The sequence below is a fragment of the Ornithorhynchus anatinus genome, chromosome 5, assembly GCF_004115215.2.
Source record: "Ornithorhynchus anatinus isolate Pmale09 chromosome 5, mOrnAna1.pri.v4, whole genome shotgun sequence".
NCBI classification, from domain to species: Eukaryota; Metazoa; Chordata; class Mammalia; order Monotremata; family Ornithorhynchidae; genus Ornithorhynchus; species Ornithorhynchus anatinus.
The window spans coordinates 91,058,997-91,081,875 of NC_041732.1; the positions used below are offsets into that span (position 1 = coordinate 91,058,997).

General features: G+C 45.4%; 1 protein-coding gene across 5 annotated transcripts in view; it reads left to right on the top strand.

Annotated features, from left to right (window-relative positions):
* Positions 1 to 18,992, top strand: part of FAM210A (family with sequence similarity 210 member A) — a 40,442-nt gene extending 21,450 nt beyond the window's left edge. For 4 of the 5 annotated variants that reach the window (XM_029064281.1, XM_029064282.2, XM_029064284.2 and 1 more), the window contains exons 2-5: positions 605 to 1,113; positions 11,732 to 11,843; positions 15,214 to 15,255; positions 18,072 to 18,992. In XM_029064281.1, coding sequence (XP_028920114.1) covers positions 638 to 1,113; positions 11,732 to 11,843; positions 15,214 to 15,255; positions 18,072 to 18,305 — 864 coding nt within the window. In that variant the 5' untranslated portion in view covers positions 605 to 637 and the 3' untranslated portion in view covers positions 18,306 to 18,992. The remainder of the gene's footprint in view (positions 1 to 604; positions 1,114 to 11,731; positions 11,844 to 15,213; positions 15,256 to 18,071) is intronic. The other variant, XM_029064285.1, reaches the window with a different exon arrangement.
* Positions 18,993 to 22,879: the final 3,887 nt, after the last annotated feature.

Genomic DNA, 22,879 nt, shown 5'->3' on the forward strand with positions numbered 1-22,879 from the left:
ACTTTCCCCTAACCCTTCTCTCCTCCTGGAAATCACCCCAAGTAGTTAACCTTCTATAATGACTCAATCTCCTATTATGATTTGGGGCGGCCAGTATCTGCCGTCAAAGGGATGATCTCTCCTGAGTTTCGGTATATCACCTCAGTCAAAATTGGCTTTTACTGAGTGTTGCCTACTTGAGGGTAAAGCAGTGTGCATTCTGTAGCTGAGGTTTCTTAGAGGATGTGAGGTAGATAAGAGCGTAAGGGGGAGGAAACCAGCATCCAGCCAAGTGTATGTGGATGAAACTGGTGTTTTTAAGTCCGCTTCGGTTTATTTAGTCCGTTCAACTTTTTAGTACGGAACGGTTCCGGATCACTAGTAATTGCTCCTGAGTTAGAGAGACGCAGTGGGGAAGTGAAAATGGTATTTAGATTATTGACCGGACGACTGCAGCGGGGTATTTCCTGGTCACATCGGCCCTCAGAGCCAGGAAACCTTGGTCGTGGAAATAAGCCTCTTCCCTAAAATCGCACGTTTTTTATTATTAAAATGCGTCTGCTTTGAAAGTGTTTTTTTGATGTGTGATATATACTTTTTCTGCTTTATTTTCTTTTTCAAACAGCACAGGAGCTGAAACTGACAGCCATTCATCAAAATGCAGTGGAATTTCATTCGGACTGGCTCTCGGCTGGCAAATGGGACATGTTTGACAGGCCCCCGGGCTGGTTCCTTCTGGTACTGCCAGAGCGAAAGAGGACGTTCGGTCCTAGACGGTGCTGGATGCGGGTTAGTCTGGGTTCACGGCCCTCAAAACCAGAGGCTCCACGTAGCTGCGGCCTTATACGTCGCGAAGGAGAAGAAGCCACCGGAGGCTCATCTTTCCCAGCCGGACGACTCTCAACAGAAACAGCAAGTGGAAGCGGTCTCGAAAGGGAGACCCGACCTTTCTCTCAACAAAACCCGAGGAGCTTCCAAAGACGCAGGAGAGGAGCTCGATCCTTTACAAGACAAATCGATTAGTCTCTTCCAGCGATTTAAGAAAACATTTAGACAGTATGGAAAAGTTATGATTCCAGTACACCTGTTGACTTCCAGTGTGTGGTTTGGAACCTTTTATTATGCAGCCATGAAGTAAGTTATCGCTGGGTGAAGGCGTCTCTCTGTTAAATTGAGGCTAAGAAAATCCACACTGCTAGGTTTGCCAAATTTTAAATGCCCTAATGTAGTCTCTCCCTTCACTCCAAAGACATTTTATTGATTATTTGATATGCAGTCTACGTCCTTCACTTAGTCTAATAAATATTCGATATGTTGGATGCCCCCAAAATAAGACAGTTGTTCAGTTTTCTGGCATACAGATATATTAGTGAACAGAACTGATTTGTACGTCCTTGGACGGCTGAAATCCATTATTTAGGAGTAGACTGCTCTGTAAATGCAAAGAAACGATGTGGCAAAAAATATATTTCTCATTTGATCAGGCAGTTTCAGTGAGCCGTTGATGTCTGAAGTGTAAATATGCCGTACTAGTATAACTTGTAGATTTTTTTCTTAGCACATGCCAGGAACCGTTCTAAATTGAGGCATTAAAAATACCAGGACTTCCGTAATAAACTTAGAAGAAATGTCCTTTTTTGGTGCCTTTTCCAAAAGCCCAGGGCCTAATTATGTGGTTAGTTGTGGGGAGTTATTTATTTGTCCATGACAGCCTAAAAATAGGTCGCTGCTATTAGGAACATAATTCTCCCAGCTTGCCTCAGACTGCAAATGTCCTTTTCTTTGAAATTACAGTTGAGAAAGATGTGCATCAAGAGAAGATTTAATATCAGTCGGTGGTATTTATTGAGGCCGTACCGTGTGCAAAGCGCCATACTAAGGCGCCTGGGATAGTACGGCACAACAGAGTTGGGAGACACAATCTCTGCCCACAAGGAGCTTGCAATCTACGAGATTCCATAGAATTGGGAAAAGGCATTAGGAAGCAAGTGAGAAGTCTGACACTGTAAACCCTTAATTTTAGTATCTTCACTGTTTGAACCCCTAGCCGTACTCTTTTTTTTTTCCCTCAAGGTCACTTTCTTGATCACCTGTCTTTATTATCTCTGCTTCTTCAGAGTTTTCAGCTATCTTTCTTGTTGCGTCCTTCCTTGATCTGATTCCGCCACACATTCTGGTGGATAGATTAGGAATCTCAAGAGCTAATTTCCTCCCCCGCTTACCCTAGGCGAGACTTGTGCTGGGTCAGATCAGTGGTCCATCAAGCACAGTATTCTGGCTCCACCAGTGGTAAAAAAAAAAAAAAAAAAGGAGACGGGGACTAGTCAGGCTGCCAGTCAATCATATTTATTGAGCACTTGCTGTGTGCAGAGCACTGTGCTAAGCGCTTGGGAGAGTACAACAGAATAGACACATTCCCTGCCTACAATGAGCTTGCAGACTAGAGAGGGAGACAGACCCTAATATAAAGAAATTACAGATAGGTACGTAAGCGCTGAGGGCTCGGAAGGGGGGATGAATAAAGGGAGCGAGTCAGGACGACAAGGGAGTGGGAGAAGAGGAAAGGAGGGCTTCGTCTGGGAAGGCCTCCTGGACGCGATGTGCCTTCAGTAAAACTTGGAAGTGGGGGAAAGTAATTGTCTGACGGATATGAGGAGGGAGGGCGTTCCAGGTGTGACGTGGGCAGGAGGTCGGCGGCGAGTAGACGAGATGGAGGGACGGTGAGAAGGTTAGCATTAGAAGAGCGATGGACTAGTCATACATTGCTTGCCCTCGACCCCTCCACCCTCATGGGAATGGTGTGCCGCATTCCCTGATATTTTCCTATCATCCAACGAGGACCTATTGTTTGTGCGTCGATCTGATTTTTCCCCAGATTTCCCAATCTCGTACTGTTTCCCACCAACAATTCTAATACTCTCACTGATCACCCATTTCGGACCCATCCAGAATTTGCTTAAATGCTTCTCAAACCTACTGGTAGTAATAAAAACTTAAGAAGTAGCCAGTCTTTTTATACCGCCATCAAGGAATGAATAGATGTTCTGAGTAAAAACGGATCTTCGGGCTTTCGCTCTGCCCCGCCATTCTAAGCCACAATTCTCCCCCTAATTAAATAACCCTTTAGAGCTGCCGAGTGAACTCTGTGATTTTTGTAGCACTGAAAAATAGAGATAAGTGCACTCTCGTCTTACGGCTCTTCCCGAACATGTCTGAGGTGTATTGATACACTGCAGTGGGCTTCTATCTAGAGTTAGGAGAAAAAAAGAATTATCCTGGTAATCTTTGGGAACTCTTGAGTGTCTGAGCATTGCATCGTTTCTTTATCCTGTTTGTTGCCTTTTACCTCTGTCCTACCTTGCTGCTCTGGAGAGAGCTTTGTATCAAAAGAGGCTTCTGAAGTAGTAACAGAGTGGGACCAAGCAACGTAATTCACCCGTGCCATGAAACTCTGCCGAACAAGAATACTTTGGCATGAGAAAGGGAATACCGTTCAAGAAATGCCATTAGAAAAGCAGACCGGTTGTCCATCTGGCTTCATATTCTGTCTCCAACAGCCGCGCTAGGACCCCCTGGAAAAACCCTTGGGTTGCCCTCTAGACACCCACCCTCCTGGTTTGGGAGGTAATAGTGATTGTGATATTTTCAATCAGTCATATTTATTGAGCACTTACTGTGTGCGGACCACTGTACTGAGCACTTGGGAGAGTACGGTACAACAGAGTTGGTGGACACATTCCCCGCCCATGACAGGCTCACAGTCGAGAGGTATTTAAGTGCTTACTACGTGTCAAACACTCTGCCGAGCGTTGGGGTTGTTACAAGATAATCAAGTCCCACACGGGGCTCTCAGTCTGAGCAGGAGGGAGAATGAATAGGTATCGAAACCCCATTTGGCAGATGAGGGAACTGAGGCACAGAGAAGTTAAGTGACTTGCTCGAGGTCACCCAGCAGACAAATGGTGAAGCCTGATTAGAAGAGAGGTCCTCTGACTCCCAGGCCTGTGCTCTTTCCACTAGGCCACACTGCTTTCCCTAGATGTAATATAAATATCCATGAGTTTTTCCTCTGTCCCCTAATTTTCCTCTAACCCATTATGGACCATGTGTCCTGTCAATGAGTCAGAATATTTATGGAGCGCTTAGGAAGCCTCCGGTGCAATAGAGTTGGTAGACATATCCCCTTGCCCACGGGGAGCTTGCAACCTAGAGAGGCTTAGAGTCCATAAATCTAAAAGCTCCAAGCAAAAATTTCAGTGGTGTTGGGGACAGATTATGAGGCCAGATGGGTGGCGTCACTCATTTTGCGTTCCCTTACAAACTGGCAACACCCCTGTATAGTCGATTTAAAAAGTCATCCCTTTTTTTTTTTTTGAAACCTCATGTGTCTTGTAATATCAGTAGTGCAGAAATTACAGCTACGAATGGTCGTTGTGTTCATGGAAACCCTTGTTGTTTCAAAGGCCAATAAGGGATTGGGGGACGATGGTTAGGAATAGGGATCACTTCCTCTTCATCGTCCCACCCCGTGTCACGTCCTGGCATTGTACAGGAGAGTTAGAACAGCAGGAGTACAACCGGAATCCCCCCCTTCCCGACTCTACGCAGGAGGGGAAGGAAAAAAAAAAAGTCTGCTTCTTCCTACTGGAATCTCTGCTTCAAGTGTTGTTTTACACAAGGGAGCATTTTGGATAGTTCCTCTTTGCTTTCACCTGGTTAGGAAATAATAATAATGGTATTTATTGAGTGCTTAGTATCTGCCAATATATACAGTATATATATAATGTTGGTATTTGTTAAGCGCTTACTATGTGCAGAGCACTGTTCTAAGTGCTGGGGGAGATACAAGGTAATCAGGTTGTCTCACATGAGGCTCACAGTTAATCCCCATTTTACAGATGAGGTAACTGAGGCACAGAGAAGTGAAGTGACTTGCCCGCAGTCACACAGCTGACAAGTGGCAGAGCCGGGATTCGAACCCATGACCTCTGACTTCCAAGCCCAGGCTCTTTCCGCTGAGCCACGCTGATATATTTGTAGTATATACAGACAAATCGGGTTGGACACAGTCCCTGTCGCACGTGGGGCTCGCCGTCTCAATCCCCATTTTACAGATGAGGTAACTGAAGCATCGAGGAGTCAAGCGACTTGCCCGAGGCCCCACGACAGACGAGTGGCAGAGCCGGAATTAGAACCCGTGACTTTCCGACTCCCAGGCCTGTGCTCTATCCCCTGATGATCGGACCTGGAGTCAGTCGCGCTAAATGAAATTCAAAAAGATTTGGAAAACCGAAAAGCATTTCCAGCAACGTGTTTCGACACTTCGATACCCTCCGGCACTTGTCAATAGTTTCTTGGAACTGGCCTTGGAACGAATTTGCAATTTCCAGTAAATAATGGTGATAGTGGTGCATTTGGGCAGTGCTAATGAACTGATAAAGCATAGAGAAGCACCGTGGCTCAGTGGAAAGAACCCGGGCTTGGGAGTCAGGGTTCATGGGTTCGAATCCCTCCTCTGCCACTTGCCAGCTGTGACTGTGGGAAAGTCACTTCACTTCTCTGTGCTTCAGTTACCTCATCTGTCAAATGGGGATTGAGACCGTGAGCTTCATGTGGGACAACCTGATTACCCTGTATCTACCCCCAGCGCTTAGAACAGTGCTCTGCACACAGTAAGCGCTTAACAAATACCAACATTATTATTATTATAAGGCTTCAAAGAGCATTCCTGCAGACTGAGATCCCATTATAACCGATTCACAGCCATGTCTGGGCCTTCTTCCTTCCCAATTTCTGAGCCGCGTGCCTTTAGTTTGCTGTAGTCCCTGGATCTGAGCTGGAGGAATGGTCCGTTGGCTCTAATTCACCAGCTTTCAGTGCTAAGCGTTTAGCACAGTAAATGCTCAATAAACGCCTTCGATCAGTCTGGTCTTGGATGTGTTGCCAATGGAGGTTTGGGTTTTGTGAGTAGATGGGAACTAAGTGAACTGATGGTTTTTATTGAGCCCTGACTGTGAGCAGAGCATTGTACTAAATGCTTGGGAGAGTACACTGTAACAGACCCGCGCCTTGCCCAAAGTGAGCGTACAGTGTAGAGAAAAAGCAGGAAATAGGATTTAATGGCTGGCCTGCAGTCCGTTTCGTCTTTACCTCCTTCCTGCCTTGCTCACAAGGCCAGCAGTTGAAAAGCAGCACGGCCTACTGGAAAGAGCAGAGGCCTGGGAGTCAGAGGACCTGGTTTCTAATCCTGACTCCACCACTCGTCTGCTCTCTCAAGTTGGGCAAGTCACTTGGTTTCTCCGGGCTTCAGTTGCCTCTTCTGTGGAATGGGGATTAAGACCGAGTGCACCCTGTGGAACGGTGATTGTGTCCAACCTGATCAGCTTGTATTTACCCCAGCACTTTTCATTCGTTCGGTCGTATTTATTGAGTGCTTATTGTGTGCAGAGCACTATACGGAGCTCTAGGGAAAGTACATTATAGCAATAAACAGACACTTCCCCTGCCCACAACAAGCTTACAGCCAGAGATCGGGGGAGGAAAGCGGGGGAAGGAAGTCAGACGTTAATATAAATACATTTAAAAACATTATAGCTTTGTACATCAATGCTGTGGGGCTGGGGTGGGGAAAGAACAGAGGGAGCCAGTCAAGGCGACACAAAAGGGAGTGGGAGAAGAGTAAAGGGGTGCTCATAGTTTGGGAAGGCCTCCTGGAGGAGATGTGCCTTCAGTAAGGCTCTGAAGCGCTTAGAACAGTGCTTTGCACATAGTAAGCGCTTAACAAATACCATAAAAAAAAGAGGGGAAGAATAAACACTTAAATACCTTTTTTTTTAAAGGCCATCTAAAACCTTGATACCAAGATAGTGACCAATGAGCATCGCTTAGTGGAAAGAGCACAGGCTTGAGAGTCAGAGGGCATGAGTTCTAATCCCGGGGCTGTGACCTTGTGCAAGCCACTGAACTTCTCTGTGCCTCAGTTACCTGGACTATAAAATGGAGATTAAGACTGGGAGCCCCTCGTGGGACAAACTGATTACCTTGTATCTACCCCAGAGCTTAGAACAGTGCTTGGCACATAGTAAGTGCTTAACAGATACCATAATTATTAGTATTATGTTACAATTTCCTTTTCAATATAGCTTCTAGAACAAACTTGCAGGAAAAGATTGCATTTCCATTTTTTTAAATGGTTTCACTACAACTTTTTACTTCACATTAACTGTTTATCAGTAAAAGTAATTTTTTCCCAAACTCGTGGTCTCACCCATGTTGATTAAATCATGACACAGAATTCTGAGAAATTAGGATCCATTTGGAAGGTTGACCCACAGTGTTCAACACAAATTTTTATTTGAACCTAGAGGAGGTTTGAATTAATGTTTATTTAAATCTAAAAAATGCTTCTCTTTGGGCTCGTGGCATAGTTAATAATAGAAAATCTGAAAAGAAGACAATTTGACTGCAATGATGCACCCTCTATCCATCAGGACTGAGTTCGTCAAACAGTGTAGGTTTTAATTACTCCAATCAGCTGAAATATTGCCCTTTACAGGAGCTCAAGATCAAAATTTCATTCTAAATTTCAAACTCAGAGCAACTGAGAGCCCAAGCTATTAAAATATTTCGTTTTGGATATAATTAAATTTATAGTTTTCCCCACATAGTTTACCATTGCCATTCAAAGTTTGGAAACAGCTTCCACTTCTAAAATTTGGAACAAGACTCTTGAGCATGGAGGTACCATTTTCTGTCTGGTCCAAAATTGGGAATTTTTTTTTCCCTGAGCTCAAAATCAGACCGTAGTTACTCTCTTACATTTAAATAATGTTTAATTAAAAGTACATCTTTTTAAAAATCAAGTTAATCATCACAAGAACTTCTTTAGGGAGGCTAGAAAATAGCATTTCCATTTTTAAACTGGGAAGCTTAAGCCATACAGTGGTTATGTGGTTTGTGCTAGGTATCACAGAACCTTCATAAATAAAACCCAGACTCCTGATTCAGCCTCCAATATTTTTTCTGCTAATCCCTGAGGAAAATAACACTGAGAAACAAATCTTGGATAAGAGCAGGGTTGCCCTTTAAAATATATATAGCCAAATCAAAAATGGAGTGGAAAAATGTCTCCATTCATTTAGATTTTTAGGATCCATCAAGAATTGTTTTGAACAGTGGCATCAGAGGAGTTCTGGAGAAACAGTGTAGTGGTTGTTTATCGTGGTACGCATCTAACAAACCCCAACTTTCCTTCTAATGACCCATTCTAGACCTATTTGCTAGTTTGCCTTCTTGGGGCATCCAACGGCCCTTATTTTTACTCTGATAATCCATGTTTTCCGCATGCCTCTACAGCATATCTTCTACTCGTCCATTATGTTTGCATTTTTACACAACCTGATAATTGAGTGCCCATTATGTGTCCAGACGGTGTATTGATTCCATCCTCGAGTATGTTGTGAAATTTAGAATGAGTCAATCAGTTGAATTGATTGAGTGCTTACTGTGTGCAGAGCACTGTACTTAGCGCTTGCGAGAGAGTACAGGACCTTATAATAGACATTCACATTTCAGAAAGGTCTGGTTTAAGATTTAAAATATTGCTAACCCGAATCCCTGACTCTGGCCAAACAATTTGGCTTTAAGACTTCATGTGTAAGCTTCCGTATAATTTAGAAGGGGGGATATTTTAGAAATTTAGAAAGGGGGAAAGTGTTCAGGACATGTCCCACTCAAAAGACTTCAGTGGTTGCCCATCCACGTCAAATAAAAACTCCTCACCGTTGGCTTTGAAGCAGTCTACCACCTCGCCCCTTTCTTCCTCACCTCACTTCAGTCCTACAACCCAGGCCACACACTTCACTCCTCCAGCGCTAACCTTCTCACTGGGCCTCCATCTCACTGCCGACCCTTAGGCCATGTCCTGCCTCTGGCCTGGAACACCCTCCCTCCTCAAATCCGACAGACAATTACTCTCCCCCCCAAAAGCCTTATCGAAGGTGCGTCTCCTCCGAAAGGCCTTCCCAGACTAAATTCCACCATTCCTCATCTCCCGCTCCCTTCTGCGTCACCCTGACTTGTTCCCTTTGCTCGCCCCCCCGATCCCCAACACTTAAGTACATACCTGTAATTTTATTTATTTGTCCCGATGTCTGCAGCATTGATGTACATATTTATAATGTAGTATAAAGTACATATCTATAATTCATTTAAATGTATTTGTATTGATGTCCGTCTCCTCCCCCCCACCCAAACTGAAAGCTTGTTTCGGGCAGAGGACGCGTCTCTTCGTTGCTGTATCGTACTCTCCCAAGTGCTTAGTACGGTACACACAGTAAGCGCTGAATAAATAAGACTGAATGAATGAATGAAATTGCTCCTAATGTTCTTTTTATCACACATCTCCTCTGAGTGGAGATCATGTGAAAATGGTTTTCATTCTTGTAGTAAGTAGAATCAATCAGTGGTGTTTATTGAGCATTTACTCTGTGCAGAGCACTGTACAGTACAAGTCAACAGAGTGGGTAGGCAGGATCACTGCCCACCAGGAGCTTACAGTCTAGAGGGGGAGACAGACGTTAAATTATGGATAGGTACGTAAGTGTTGTGGAGCTCAGGGTGGGGTGAATACCAAGTGCTTAAAGGATACAGATCTAAATGCAAAGGTGACATAAAAGGGAGAGAAAGTAGGGGAAATGAGGGCTTATTCAAGGAAGGCCTCTTGGACATTTGATTTTAATAGGATATTGAAGATAGGGAGAGTGGTGGTCTGTCAGATATGAAGGGAGAGGGAATTGCAAGGCAGAAGGAGAGGGTGAGCAAGGAATTGGCGTGGAGGTACAGTGAGTAGGTTGGGGTTGGAGGAGTGAAGTGGGTTTCACTGGCTGGGTTGTAGTAGGAACTCAGTATAGGAGCGGGCAAGGTGATTGAGTTCCTTTAAACTGAGGGTAAGGAATTTCAGTTTGCTGCAGAGGTGGTTGGGCAATCACTGGAGGGTTTTGAGGAGCGGGAAGACGCGAACCGAATGTTTTTTATTAAAAAAAAAAAAGATCCAGCCAGAAGAATGAAGTCAGACCTGGAGTGAGGAGAGACAGGAGGCAGGGAGGTCAGTGAAGAGGCCGATGCAATAGCCAAAGCAGGATATAAATGTGTAATAGTAGTTTCGATGGCGAGAAGTGGGCAGATTTTAGCGATGTGATGAAGGAAGACGGGGCATGATTTGGTTACGGATTGAATATGGGGATTGAAAGAGAGAATTGGGTTGAGGATAACTGCCATTGTAATGAACTTGTCGGATAAGGAGGTTAGTGGTATTGCCTACAGTGATGGAAAATACGGGGATGACAAATTCTGAGTGGGAAGATAAGTTCTCCTTTGGACATGTTTAGTTTGAGGTGTCAGCAGGACAAATAGGTAGAGATGTCCTGAAGGAAAGAGAGAAAGGTCAGGGTTGGAGAGGTAGACTTGGAATCATATGCCTAGAGATGGTGGTTGAAGCCATTCGAGCAAACAAATTTTCTAAGGTAGTATGTGGAGATGGAGAACGGACGGGGACCCGGAACTAACTAAGCCTTAAGAGACACCCCCAGTGGATGGTCGGAAGCAGAGGAGGAGGCCATCAAAGAGACTGAAAAGGAGCGGCCGGAGAGTTAGGAGGACCAGAGGAGGTCGGTGAAGGCAAGGTTAGATGTTTCCAGGAGAAGGAGGTCGTCTACAGTGTCGAAGGCAGCTCAGAGGATGAGGACGATTAGTATCTTGTAGAGGCCGTGGGATCTGGCAAGAAGGAGGTCATTGGTGACCTTTGAGAAGGAAGTTTGGGTGAAGTGAAGGGGGCAGGAGCTGGATCAGAAGTCTCAGACGGAAACATTTTCACTAGGGAAAAATGGGGAGCAATTTTATGTTAAAAAAAAAAAAAAAACCCAACATTTTTCACAGATTACTTGTAGGTGGTCTATACTGTAGCTACTGTTTAATATGTATTATAAGAGCTGAGAATCTGAGTTACTGATGCCTGAATCCTAGTATTCTGTGATACAAGGCAAGCTGCCAGGGAAATAGAAGAGCGGCTAATGAGTCCTATAATTCTACTTTTTCCCCTATTTAGACCAAATCAGGAGCTTAGGTTCTTGTGAGAGTTACAGACTGTGATGCTTGCCAAATCTGATTCTTTATATGTTTTTATCCCAATATAACTACCTTTCTCTTCTAAAGAAGGGTGTGGACAATGGAGTAAATTGGAAGATGGAGGCAAATTAGGTGTCGTATGCCATCAGCTTCCCGTGTTTCAGTTCCTTTTGATGTGTGCATTGACTTCCATGCCAAAAAAGTTTATAAAACATAAACTTATTTATAAAACATAAACTTATTTATAAAACATAAACACAAATTATATGGAATAAAATGTAAATGTATTAGAGGTTGGGATTTTGTAAAATGTACACATCTATAAATAATGTATTATACGTTATATTAATGTCCGTCTCCCCCTCTAGACTTCAAGCTCGTTGTGGGTAGGGGTTAGGGCACATGCCTAACAACTCTCATGTACATGTACATACCCTGCTCACTCATGTACTCATGTACGTGTCTAAACATGTCCACACTCTGCACACGGTAAGCTCTCAAGGCCTATTGATTGAACAGTATAAAACAGTTAAGACAGGTTTTTAATTTGATCAGGTTTTCAGCTATTCATTGGAATTTTTTATCTGTCTATATGTAAATTTTCTTTTTCTTTTTTTTTTTTTTATAGAGGAGTGAATGTCATTCCTTTTCTAGAACTCATTGGGTTACCGGACAGCGTAGTAAACATTCTGAAAAATTCCCAGAGCGGAAATGCGTTAACTGCATATGCCATGTATAAGGTAGGTACTGTAACAAACCAATTGATTCTCTGTGTTATTAACTCATGTGTACAGTTTTCAATAAGCCTCTTTTGTCCTCCGAAGAGAATGAGCACTGCACATTACATTATGCTTTACGGATGGAGAATGTGGTTATTTTTGAACATGCAATGTCCATGCCAGTGTTGAGAAGAATTGGGCAGGAGGCCAGTCAGGGCCTGCCATTGTGATCATTGCTGAACGTTCAGCTAGGCTTGGTTTCGGAGGGTGCCTTTTTAGTCCTTATAGTAGACGAGTCTTCCCCTCCAAACTGGAACATTGACCTTCCACTGACTTTTCTGGCACAGCCTGCCTTTACGTACCTCAGGTCATTTCTGTCCTGTGCTGAGGGAAATTTTAATGGCGCGTGCACCTTATTCTTTTCCTCCCTGAGTATAAAAACGAAGACCCTGTGCCCAGAAATAATGTTACGTGCATTTTCAAGAGTTGTGCTTTTTTCTTAATATTAATTTCAAGATTAATAGGAAGGTTATAACAAGGTAAGTAACCTTGTTAAGTCTGGACTGGTTTTGCCGATGTGCTCTTAGCGAATGGTGGGAAAAAATGTGAAACTGTCAGAATCATCTTGAGTTTTGTGCCTTAGAAAAAAAGAACTAGGTAAAACAAATGTAGCCTGCCACCTCCAGCATTCTTTCCTGCCACGAGTGAATAGGAGAAATTGCTCAGGGAAATGAACCGTTTTCATCATTCTTTTTACTGTGTACCAGAGAATCAAAAATCAGATCTTCGAAGGGAATGAGTGGGGGGCCACGCTGTAAACTTCTTTGTGTTGCTTCGGCTCAGGAAAAGTCCCTTTCTTAAGCAAAGCGAAGTTGCTGCACTTGAAAGCCTCGGGAATCTTGGCAGTGGGTACTTACTGTATGACTCTCGTTGCCCAAATTTTCCCTGTTCTGGAACTCCTTCCCTTCCCAAATCTGACAGACTACTTCTCACCCTATGTTCAGAGACCGTTTAAAACCCCACCTCTTCCAAAAAGCTTTCCTAGATCCATTTCCCAACATTCTAAACCGTACAAACCCATCAACCAAGTCTAGCATTTTTGAGCTGATTATCCTTCCTCAGTACTCGGATATATATATTTTAATTCTTTATTTTGAACTGTGTAATTATAAGGGTCTTTATATGTCTTCCCCATTGGAGTGTAAATGGGAGAACCTGAAGAAGCCAGTTTCAGTAGGCAAGGTTGGATAGCGTTTCCAGGAGAAGGGGGTGGTCCGTAGTGTCGAAGGCAGCCGAAAGGTCTAGGAGGGTTAGGATGGAGTAAAGCCGTTGAGTTTTTCAAGAATAATAATAATAATAATAATGTTGGTATTCGTTAAGCGCTTACTATGTGCAGAGCACTGTTCTAAGCGCTGGGGGAGATACAGGGTAATCAGGTTGGCCCACGTGAGGCTCACAGTTAATCCCCATTTTACAGATGAGGGAACTGAGGCCCAGAGAAGTGAAGTGACTCGCCCACAGTCACACAGCTGACAAGTGGCAGAGCCGGGATTCAAACCCATGACCTCTGACTCCCAAGCCTGGGCTCTTTCCACTGAGCCGCGCTGCTTCTCCTTAGGGAAGTTTCTGTAGAATGAAGTGGGTGGAAACCAGATTGGAGGGGATCAAGGAGAGAATTGGAGAAGCAGAAGTGGAGACATTGGGGGAGATAATTCATTCATGGAGTTTGAAGAAGAATGGTAGGAGGGAAGTAGGGGAGGGGCTTTCTTTAGGGTAGGGGATACCTGAGCGTGTTTGAAAGCGGCGGGGAAGAACCCATTGCAAAGTGAGCGGTTGACAATGGCAGTCGGGGATGAAAGATGAGAGGGGCCAGTCAAGTATGAAGGGATAGGTCAGAGGCGCAGGTAGCGGGCGTAGATTTTGAGAGGAGGCGAGAGAGCTCCTCTTGAGATAGCGCTGGGAAAGTTGGGAGAGCCGGAGAAAAGGTGCAGGAGAAGGGAGGAGCTAGAGAGGAGCAGGGGGAGATTGTAGGGAGATCACGCCTGAGGGTTTCAATTTTGTCCGTAAAGTTAGGGTCAGGTCACTAGGGGCAAGAGATGAGGAGCAAGAGGACTGGAAATTTGAGGAAGGAGTTAAACGCCTGGGAGAGGCGATGGGTATGGGAGTCTTACATAAATGTCTGGTGGCAGTGGATATTGGTTCCACTCACTCCGTGGTGATGGGTTGACTTGATTTACCTAATTGATATACAGTATTTCCAGTCTGACTTTCACTCCCAGAGTGTGGTGCGGTTGAATGTAAAAGCTGTAAAGGGCCAAGCGTATCCCCTCTCCTCTTCCACCCACCGCCTCCACCAGTGGAAATGGAGCCAATCTGCATGTGGCGGTGCTTGTCAGTCCCAAGAGGGTGGAGTTCTGAGACAGGTCACGGGAGAAGGGACCATTGACTGTGTTATACTAGAAGCAAGTGGATAGAGCACAAGCCTGGGAGACAGAAGGACCTGAGTTCTAATCCCAGTTTGGTCACTTGGCTGTGTGACCTTGGGTGAGGCACTTCACTTCTCCAGGCCTCAGTTCCCTCATCTGTAAAATGAGGATTAAGATTGCGAACCCCATGTGAGTCAAGGACTCTATCCAACCTGATTACTCAGTATCTACTCCGGCGCTTAGAATAGAGCCTGACACATAATAAGCCCTTAAGTACTATAAAAAGGTAGCAGCTTCTTGTGGTCTGGGATCACGTCTACCAACTCTGTGTGTTGTCCTCTCCCGAGCACTTAGTACAGTGCTCTCCACGCAGCAAGAGTTTAACGTTCGATCATCGATAGATCTATTGATCCCAGAGGCCCCCGGGATCATTCTCTAGCTCTCCTGTATTTCAAGGAGGAAGGGGATGGCCAGTTAGGTGGACACCCCAATTGTTCCGGAGGATGTAGGGAGAGAGCTGTGGGGAGGTTCTTCTCCCCGCAAAGCCTGGGAGCGGGCAGAGTGAGTGCCTTCCTGATCGTGAAAGTGTAGAGGTGTCTTCGGTAAATCTGCACGTGAAGTAATGTGTGTCGTCGCACCGCCCCTCCCTCCCCTCCCTCACCCCATTGAAATGGCTGGGGGAGATGGTTTGAGGCAGAATAGAGATTTTTAAATTGTCTTTGAAGAAAAGTAAATTACTAATAACTGACTTCTAGGCATGTGTGGGAGTTGAAGTTTAACTGTTTTGATACGAAGACTTTTCGATCGCAATTGTATGTAATGTTCTGAAAAAGAGCTTTGATATCTGACATTAAAATTTGAAAAGCCAAATGAGTTCCCAAGGTTTCAGGTGTGTTAAAGTGTCTATTGAAACTGATGTACTCCTCAAAATTGAAACCACCAGACTTTTTTTTTTTTTTTTTTAGGAAACAGCAACTTCAGACTGCTGCAACTGTTCCATGCATGCAGTATGCTTCATCTTGTAGCCACTGTATTTTCTGTGTTACACTTAGGAAGATTGGGTGAAGAAATTCAATTTATTTAGGAAGATTGGGTGAAGAAATTAAATTTATTACCAAAGTCAAATATGATGTATGTGAGGCACAAGGGTTAGACGATCCCATTTTTAGACCTGAGATTAGCTAATTCTTTTACTCTTCCATCCAGTGATTAGTTATCCAGAAAAATTAGCTAGGAATTTGAGATTTCCAGTTTACAGGGAAATTTCATCCATTTTTCTAAAATTATGATTGTGGCCCATCTTGTCCTATCTTGAACCTAGATTTACTGTGTTTGATTCAAGGCTCTTTATATCCTAGCGAATTTTCGTAGCCACATTTTTAAGGGACTTCCTCTGAGAAGGGAAGGAATTAGTTTGAAGAACCAAACCATCCTCTGGGCTAAAGAGATGGAGCATGGAAGGCAATGCATTTGCCTTTATCATTTCTTTAATTTTCAAGCTGTCGTCATTAGAAAGCTTTTGCTGTCCTCTAATAATCCTCCTTGGTGTCCAGAAGCAGTGTGGCCAGGAAAGAGCAAGGGCCTGCGAGTCAGAAGAACTTGGGTTCTAATCCCAGCTCTGCCAATTGCTCGCTGTGTGACCTTGGGCAAGTCACCTAACTGTTCTATGCCTCATTTTCATCAACTGTAAAATGGGGATGAAATCCTACTCCCTTCTTACCGATTGTGGCGTTTGTTAAACGCTCACTATGTGCCAAGCGCTGTTCTCAGCACAGATAATCAGGTTGGACACAGTTCACGTTCCTCATGGGTCTCAACAGTCTCGATCCCCATTTTACAGATGCGATAACTGAGGCACAGAGAAGTTACGCGACTTGCCCAAGGTGACACAGCAAACTTATGGCAAAGCAGGAGTATAATTCACGACCCCTGACTCCCAGGCCCGTGCTCTTTCCATTAGGCATTCTACTTATACCGTGAGCCCCAAGTGGGACAGGGATTGTGTCCAACCTTATAAACCTGTATCTGCCCCAGCGCTTAGAACAGTGCATGCCACATAGTAAGTGCTTAATAAATACCATTTTTAAAAAAACCCAAAAGTCTTGGCATTTCTGGCAATATTTGCTGATCCTGAAGTGTCACAAAAGTAGTCTTCCAAACCAGCTGTAAGCCTTAGTATGTTCAGAAAGTTCTTTATTCCTGTTTCCCTGGTGAGATCATACCACTTGTGTCATGAAGCATTTTTTCCCCCCCTCAGAAACTCTGCTTTGGAAGTTAAGCTTTGGGATTTGTGAAGGGCCCAGAAACTTGCATTTTTAGTTTTCTAGTAAAAAAAACTTTCCCCAGTGTGATTAATATTTTCCTCATTTGTGTCCCGCTCAATGAATTTTTGAGATGCTCTTTACTATGGACTATGCATTAAGAAGAAAGCAAAGTGTAAGCTCAGAGAAGGTTAACTTTGAGCAGTCAATCTCCTGAGACCTGACGGTATCACTGAGTCAAGAGAAGCAGCGTGGCGCAGTGGATAGAGCACGGGCTTTGGAGTCAGGGCTCATGAGTTCGAATTCCAGCTCTGCCACTTGTCAGCTGTGTGACTGTGGGCAAGTCACTTAACCTCTCTGTGCCTCAGTTCCCTCATCTGTAAAATGGGGATTAAGACTGTGAGCCCCACGTGGGACAACCTGATTCCCCTGTGTCTACCCCAGCGCTTAGAACAGTGCTCTGCACATAGTAAGCGCTTAACAAATACCAACATTATTAACATTATTAAGTGGCCCCAGGGACACGTGTACATTAGATGTCCTCTCCATGAGTCAAGCAGAGCATCTAAGGGATTTATTTCTTTCTGATGCTTACGCAGGAAGTCGGAGCCCTAGAATGAGGGTTTTAAGTAAAATGTGGGAACGCACATTCCGACTCATTAGGAATCATCGTCGGTAAGCTACCTGTAATTTAGTTTTAACGTCATTTGTGCAACAGAGGGCCACCGAGAAAGAAATTTGAATTCTGATTTGGTAAACTTGTAGCCGGCACTGGAAAACTCACCTCGTGGGCCGTAACTATTAGCCTGAGAAGCACAGGCTTCATGCGATTGGAACCATGCCCAGAGCGGGGTGGAGATCTTCCGCTTTTGACAGGACCGCAGACTCCTCTCAGAATACCCCTGTGGATTAAGGGGGGGGGGGGACAGGGAAAACCAGCACCTTTGTGGTTAATGTAGTTTTTCTGACTAATTCCTTCTCAGTGATTCTCTTACCTGCTTTCAACCAGACCTGTTCTGGAGAATTTTCACAGCACACCGCTTTGACTGTGATCTAGTTAGATTAACAAAAAGGCGATACACCCAACCCCCTACAGACATCCCCGTGGGCATGATAATAATGATAATAATTGTGGTATTTGTTAAGCGCTTACTATGTGCTGAGCACTGTTCTGAACGATGGGGTAGATACAAGGTCATCAGATTGTCCCACGTGGGGCTCACGTTTTTTAATCCCCAGTTTTCCAGATGAGGTCACTGAGGCACAGAGAAGTGAAGTGACTTGCCCAAGGTCACACAGCAGACAAGTGGCGGAGCCGGGATTAGAACCCATGACCTCTAACTCCCGAGCCCGTGCTCTTTCCACTGAGCCATGCTGCTGAAAGTCTTGCGTGCCTGCTCCTGCGTTTTTGATCTGTTTTTAAAAAGCCATCTGTTTTCACAAATAAACTTTTGGAAGCCTAGCCCTCGTTAAGGGCTCACTTTGTTTTTTAAAGGCCTCTGATTTAGGAGCGATGAGCTGCGGCCCACATTTTTATTTGATTTTTCTCCTTCTCTTTGCAGATTGCAACCCCTGCCCGATACACCGTGACCCTGGGGGGAACATCCATCACCGTCAAATATATGCGGAGCCGTGGCTACATGTCAACCCCACCTCCAGTAAAGGAGTATCTACAAGACAGGATGGAGGAGACCAAGGACCTCATCACCGAGAAAATGGAAGAAACCAAGGATAGACTGACTGGAAAATTGCAAGAAACCAAAGACAAAGTTTCTTTTAAGAAAAAAGTGGAATAGGAATTTCCGGGCACCGTAGAGAAGCAAAGTCGTGCACTTTCACCCTTTGGAGACTATGTCCGTGAGCCCCGACTCCTGAATATTCATTTTGGCTGCCGGCCTTGAACCGCGCATCTCCCAGGGGTTAAAGACTCCCATCGATCCTTTTATAAAAGTCAGGTGTTACTTGGAAACTGACGGAAATCAGTGTTTTGGGCCAGAGGGAACGAATCCAGTGTTAGACTTTCACATCTGCAGCAGCAGCAGTATTTATTATTGGTGTTTGATAGTCTGGATACTTCTCCAAAATCCGTAATATCACTTTGGCCGACCGCTCTATTGCCCCCAGCACCGGGGGCAGGCGAGGCAATCCGCTGCTGGGATATGGGCTTCCCTCACAGGGTGGGGACGCTGGGTCTTGACCTCCCGGTTATCCGCTGGTCAGCCTTTAACTGCGTCCGGCTCTCAACTCGGGGGGCAACCTACTAGCGTCGGAGCTGCCAGTGAAGTCGTGGTGTGTGTGTGTGTTTTTTCTTTTTAACTGTGTCTCTAAAATCAAAATTCCTTCAGCCTAAAACAAAAATAAAAACCCTAGCAAAATGAGGGTGTTGTAATAGCCATAGATCATTAAAAATTTTGATTTTATAATAATGAATTAAGATCAAGAACGTGTATGCGATCAAATAAAACATCGACTCTGTACAGAGAGAACTGTGTCGGAACCAAATTGAGCTTCGCGGAATAGTACGTTTGACTCAGAAGACCCATTTTTATCCGGCCTTCAGAAGTTAAACACGATCGTAATCCTTTCACGAGGAGATCCCGGGGGGGATGACCTGGGGCAGAAGGCCTTGTCGGAAATCCTTCCCACCCTCTTCGGCTCATCGTAGGTAAAGATGGAAAATAAGCAACAGCGGTAGCGGCATGGTGAGTGTAGAGCGCTGTCCTGGTCACTTAGAAACATACACGAGAGGAGGAGTAAAGGACACCGTTGCCGCCCTCGAGGAGCTTGCAGTCCGACGACTCGCACCCAGTTAAGGTTGTTTCTGAGATCGGATTTCTGAATGGGAAAACCCAAGCTTGAAGTGAAGGTCGGAAGGGCAGAGAAGGTGCGCCTGGGTTGGAGAAAGGTGGGAGACGTCCAGGATATGGAGGCCGGGGCTAGGAAAATATCCAGACACCCCGCCCAAGGCTAAGTGAGAGGAGTCAGGTAGCAGAAGAGGAGTTTGGTGCCCCAGTGTGCGCCTACGACCCCACTGCTTCTCATTATCGCTGCTCCCCTTCTGTTTCAGCTCTGCTCCCTGGAGGAAGAAGTGGTAGCTCTTTTCATCTAACATCACTGATGGAGTGGCTTTTACCCACAAGGACCTAAGGGTTGAGGCACAGGAGGGTTTGGAGGAGGACTTACTGCCAATATCCCCGGGTCAGGCCATTTATCATCCCGGCAGTTTCCAGGCAACTGGTTTCCAAGGTTTGATTTAGCGGAGAGTTGATGAAAGCGGTCTCCCTGAAAAGTCACAGGGGATGGATTGTTTACCCGCGATACGTCTATTCACTGAGTCGGTCTGCTTTCTGATTCGCGAGCCAAATGTGCCACCAGCCGCTTTGGGCAGGTGATGTGGGGAAGAGCCTGCTGGGATTTCTGCTTCGGTCAACCGCGTTTGGGGTCGGATGGGAAGGAATGTTTTAAAATGGGTAGGTCTGCCCAAAAAGGGTTCGGGTGTAACCTATTGGTTTTCATTCGATATTTACTATTTAGCCTTCTTCGAGGTACCAGTACGTGACCACCGTTAGTCCTTTATGCGTCCTTAGCTTAGGAGTTCATTTCTTAGCATTTCTGAAGCATCTTCAGTAGCCCTCAGGGCAGTCCAAAAATTTCTTCTTACAATCACCACAGTCGCTAACTAAGTAGAGGGTGGATGTTTCAAGATCTTCTAAGCAGTGAATCTGAGACTAGAGTCCTTGCCTTTCCTAGGTCTGTTCTGTTTCCAGCTACCAGCCGGGACCCAACTCCGTTTCAGGTTTCGTGAGTCGACTGCCATTTATTGAAGGTCGTTTCCCTGCGAAGTCCCTTGCAGAAGTTCCCGGAGGTTATGCGCGTGACTTACGGTGGCCAGTCCCTTAATGATGGTAAATACGGAATCCGGTTCCTCTTAGGTGAATAGCCCTTAGCACATCCTCTAGAATGGAACCTCCTTTAGGAAAAAAATGGTATCTGTCAAGTGCTTGCTGTGTGCCAGGCACGGAACTAGGAGCTTAGTTTGTGTGGCCTAGTGGAGAGAGCACAGGCATGGAAGTCAAAAGGACCTGGGTTCTAATCCTGCCTCTGCTACTTATTGCCGTGTGACCTTGGGCAAGTCATTTCCCTTAGAGAAGCAGCGTGGCTCAGAGGAAAGAGCCCGGGCATGGGAGTCAGAGGTTGTGGGTTCTAATCCCGGCTCTGCCACTTGTCAGCTGTGTGACTCTGGGCAAGTCACTTTTTTCACACCGGGCTGGATTGTCACCAGAAGTGATCGGCTAATTCACACCTCCTTAACGTAGTTCCTGCTAGGCCATGTAAAGTAGATCTTGAAATTGGTGTAATGGGTAAAGAGAACGGCAATTTTAGTAATTTTAGTCAGCATTGCTCCTGTTCTGCTTTTATCAAAATGGGAGGGACACGTCCTATTTCCTGAACAGTAACCGTGATGTAGCTCGAGGTTTTTGTTTTTTATTTCCAAAATATCCTCTGTATCTAAGCTCCCCTCCATTATTATGAAAATGTACCTTGTTTGAAAGCAAAATCAGTAGCAGACACGCTAATCAGATCCATTTAGTAAATTGCAGCTCTACATGTCACAGAAACAAAATACATTTTAGTCTCTGAGGTCTCGTTAATATTTTCCGTTTCCAGCTATGCCACCCAAGTTAGCTTGTTCCAGTCTGCAAATGAGACTGAATTAAAGCCGCGATAAACAGTTGAGAGTGTTGTCCCATCCTATGAAAGCATCCGTAGTAACAGTGACGCCATTAAGTGCACGTTGGGCGCGAAGTAGTGTGCGAAGCACTTGAGAAAAATACGCCGGTTAAAATTCGGCAAGGTTCCCGTCCCTTAAGGGGCTCTCGATTGAAGAGAAAACGGAGGGCCGAGGGAGAGTCGCTGACAGACGCAGAAGGAAGGTGAAACCAAAAACAGAAAGCAACAAGGTCAGTCGTATTTATTGAGCATCTGCAGATGCTCTAGACTCTGAGCTCACTGAGGGCAGGGAATGTGTCTGTTATATTGTTGCATTTCACTCTCCCGAGCGATCAGTACACACAGCGCTCAACGAATACGATCGACCGATACTTTACGCGGAGGGCTGTGCTAAGTCTTTAGGAGACTGCAATATAGCAGAGTTGCTAGTCACGCTCCCGGCCCCCAAGGAGTTTACCGGCAATATCTTTGTGCAGCCCACTTAAAATCAATGGTACTTAGTGTGCGCAGAGAGTCCTACTAACCGCCCGCTACCTGCATGTCTACCAACAGCTCCAAATTTACCACCATCCTAACTCGGTAGAAGGCTGAGCTGTGGTTCTAGAAAGAGCTCAGCTGCTCCACTAGAGCAGAATGCTTTTCGAGGCTCTGTTCTCTCTCGGTGCTTAAAACCAGCGCCTGTCACCATCAAAGCCTAAAGCACACCATAATTAGGGCAGGAAGTCGAGACGTCGTGTAAGATCAGAGCGGAACACCTTAGTCATAGTTTGCATCGCCTCACTTGAGAGGCTCTGGCGCTTCGAGCAGCGCGTCGCACTTGGCGATATTTAGCACGGGAATCTTGCCCTGCCCTGCAGACCCGGGCGCCGGCTGAATTCTGGTCCCTGACCTAAATCAGGCTGTGCTGTCCTCTAGACCAAACCTGTCTTGGGCAGGGAACGTGTCCGCTAATTTTGTCGTCGCGAACTCTCCCGGCTGCTTAGTGCAGCGCTTTGCACACGGTAAGCACTCAATAAATACCTTGATTGGGTGGTCACCGGCTGCAACTGGGACTGCTGGAATTTGAGCCACAAGAGCCCAAACCTCTGATTCGCTATCCACAGTGTCCTGCTTTTGTTTTGCTCTCTTAGGTTTTACTCCGTATGGGCAACTGTCCTTATGTTGGTATTTGTTAAACGCTTACTATGTGCAGAGCACTGTTCTAAGCGCTGGGGGAGATACAGGGTAATCAGGTTGTCCCACGTGAGGCTCACAGTTAATCGCCATTTTGGTTTTCTTTTTGTTCCATCTATGTGTCCGTCTATGTGTCTCCCTTTGTCTCCTCCCGCTTTTCTGGACTCTTCCCGGCTCCTCAATAATAATAATGTTGGTATTTGTTAAGCGCTGACTATGTGCCGAGCACTGTTCTAAGCGCTGGGGTAGACACAGGAGAATCAGGTCGTCCCACGTGGGGCTCACAGTCTTAATCCCCATTTTACAGATGAGGTAACCGAGGCACCGAGAAGTTAAGTGACTTGCCCAAAGTCACACGGCTGACAGGTGGCCGAGCCGGGATTCGAACCCATGACCTCGGACTCCAAAGCCCGTGCTCTTTCCACTGAGCCACGCTGCTTCTCAATGCGGTGTGCTGTACACGGTA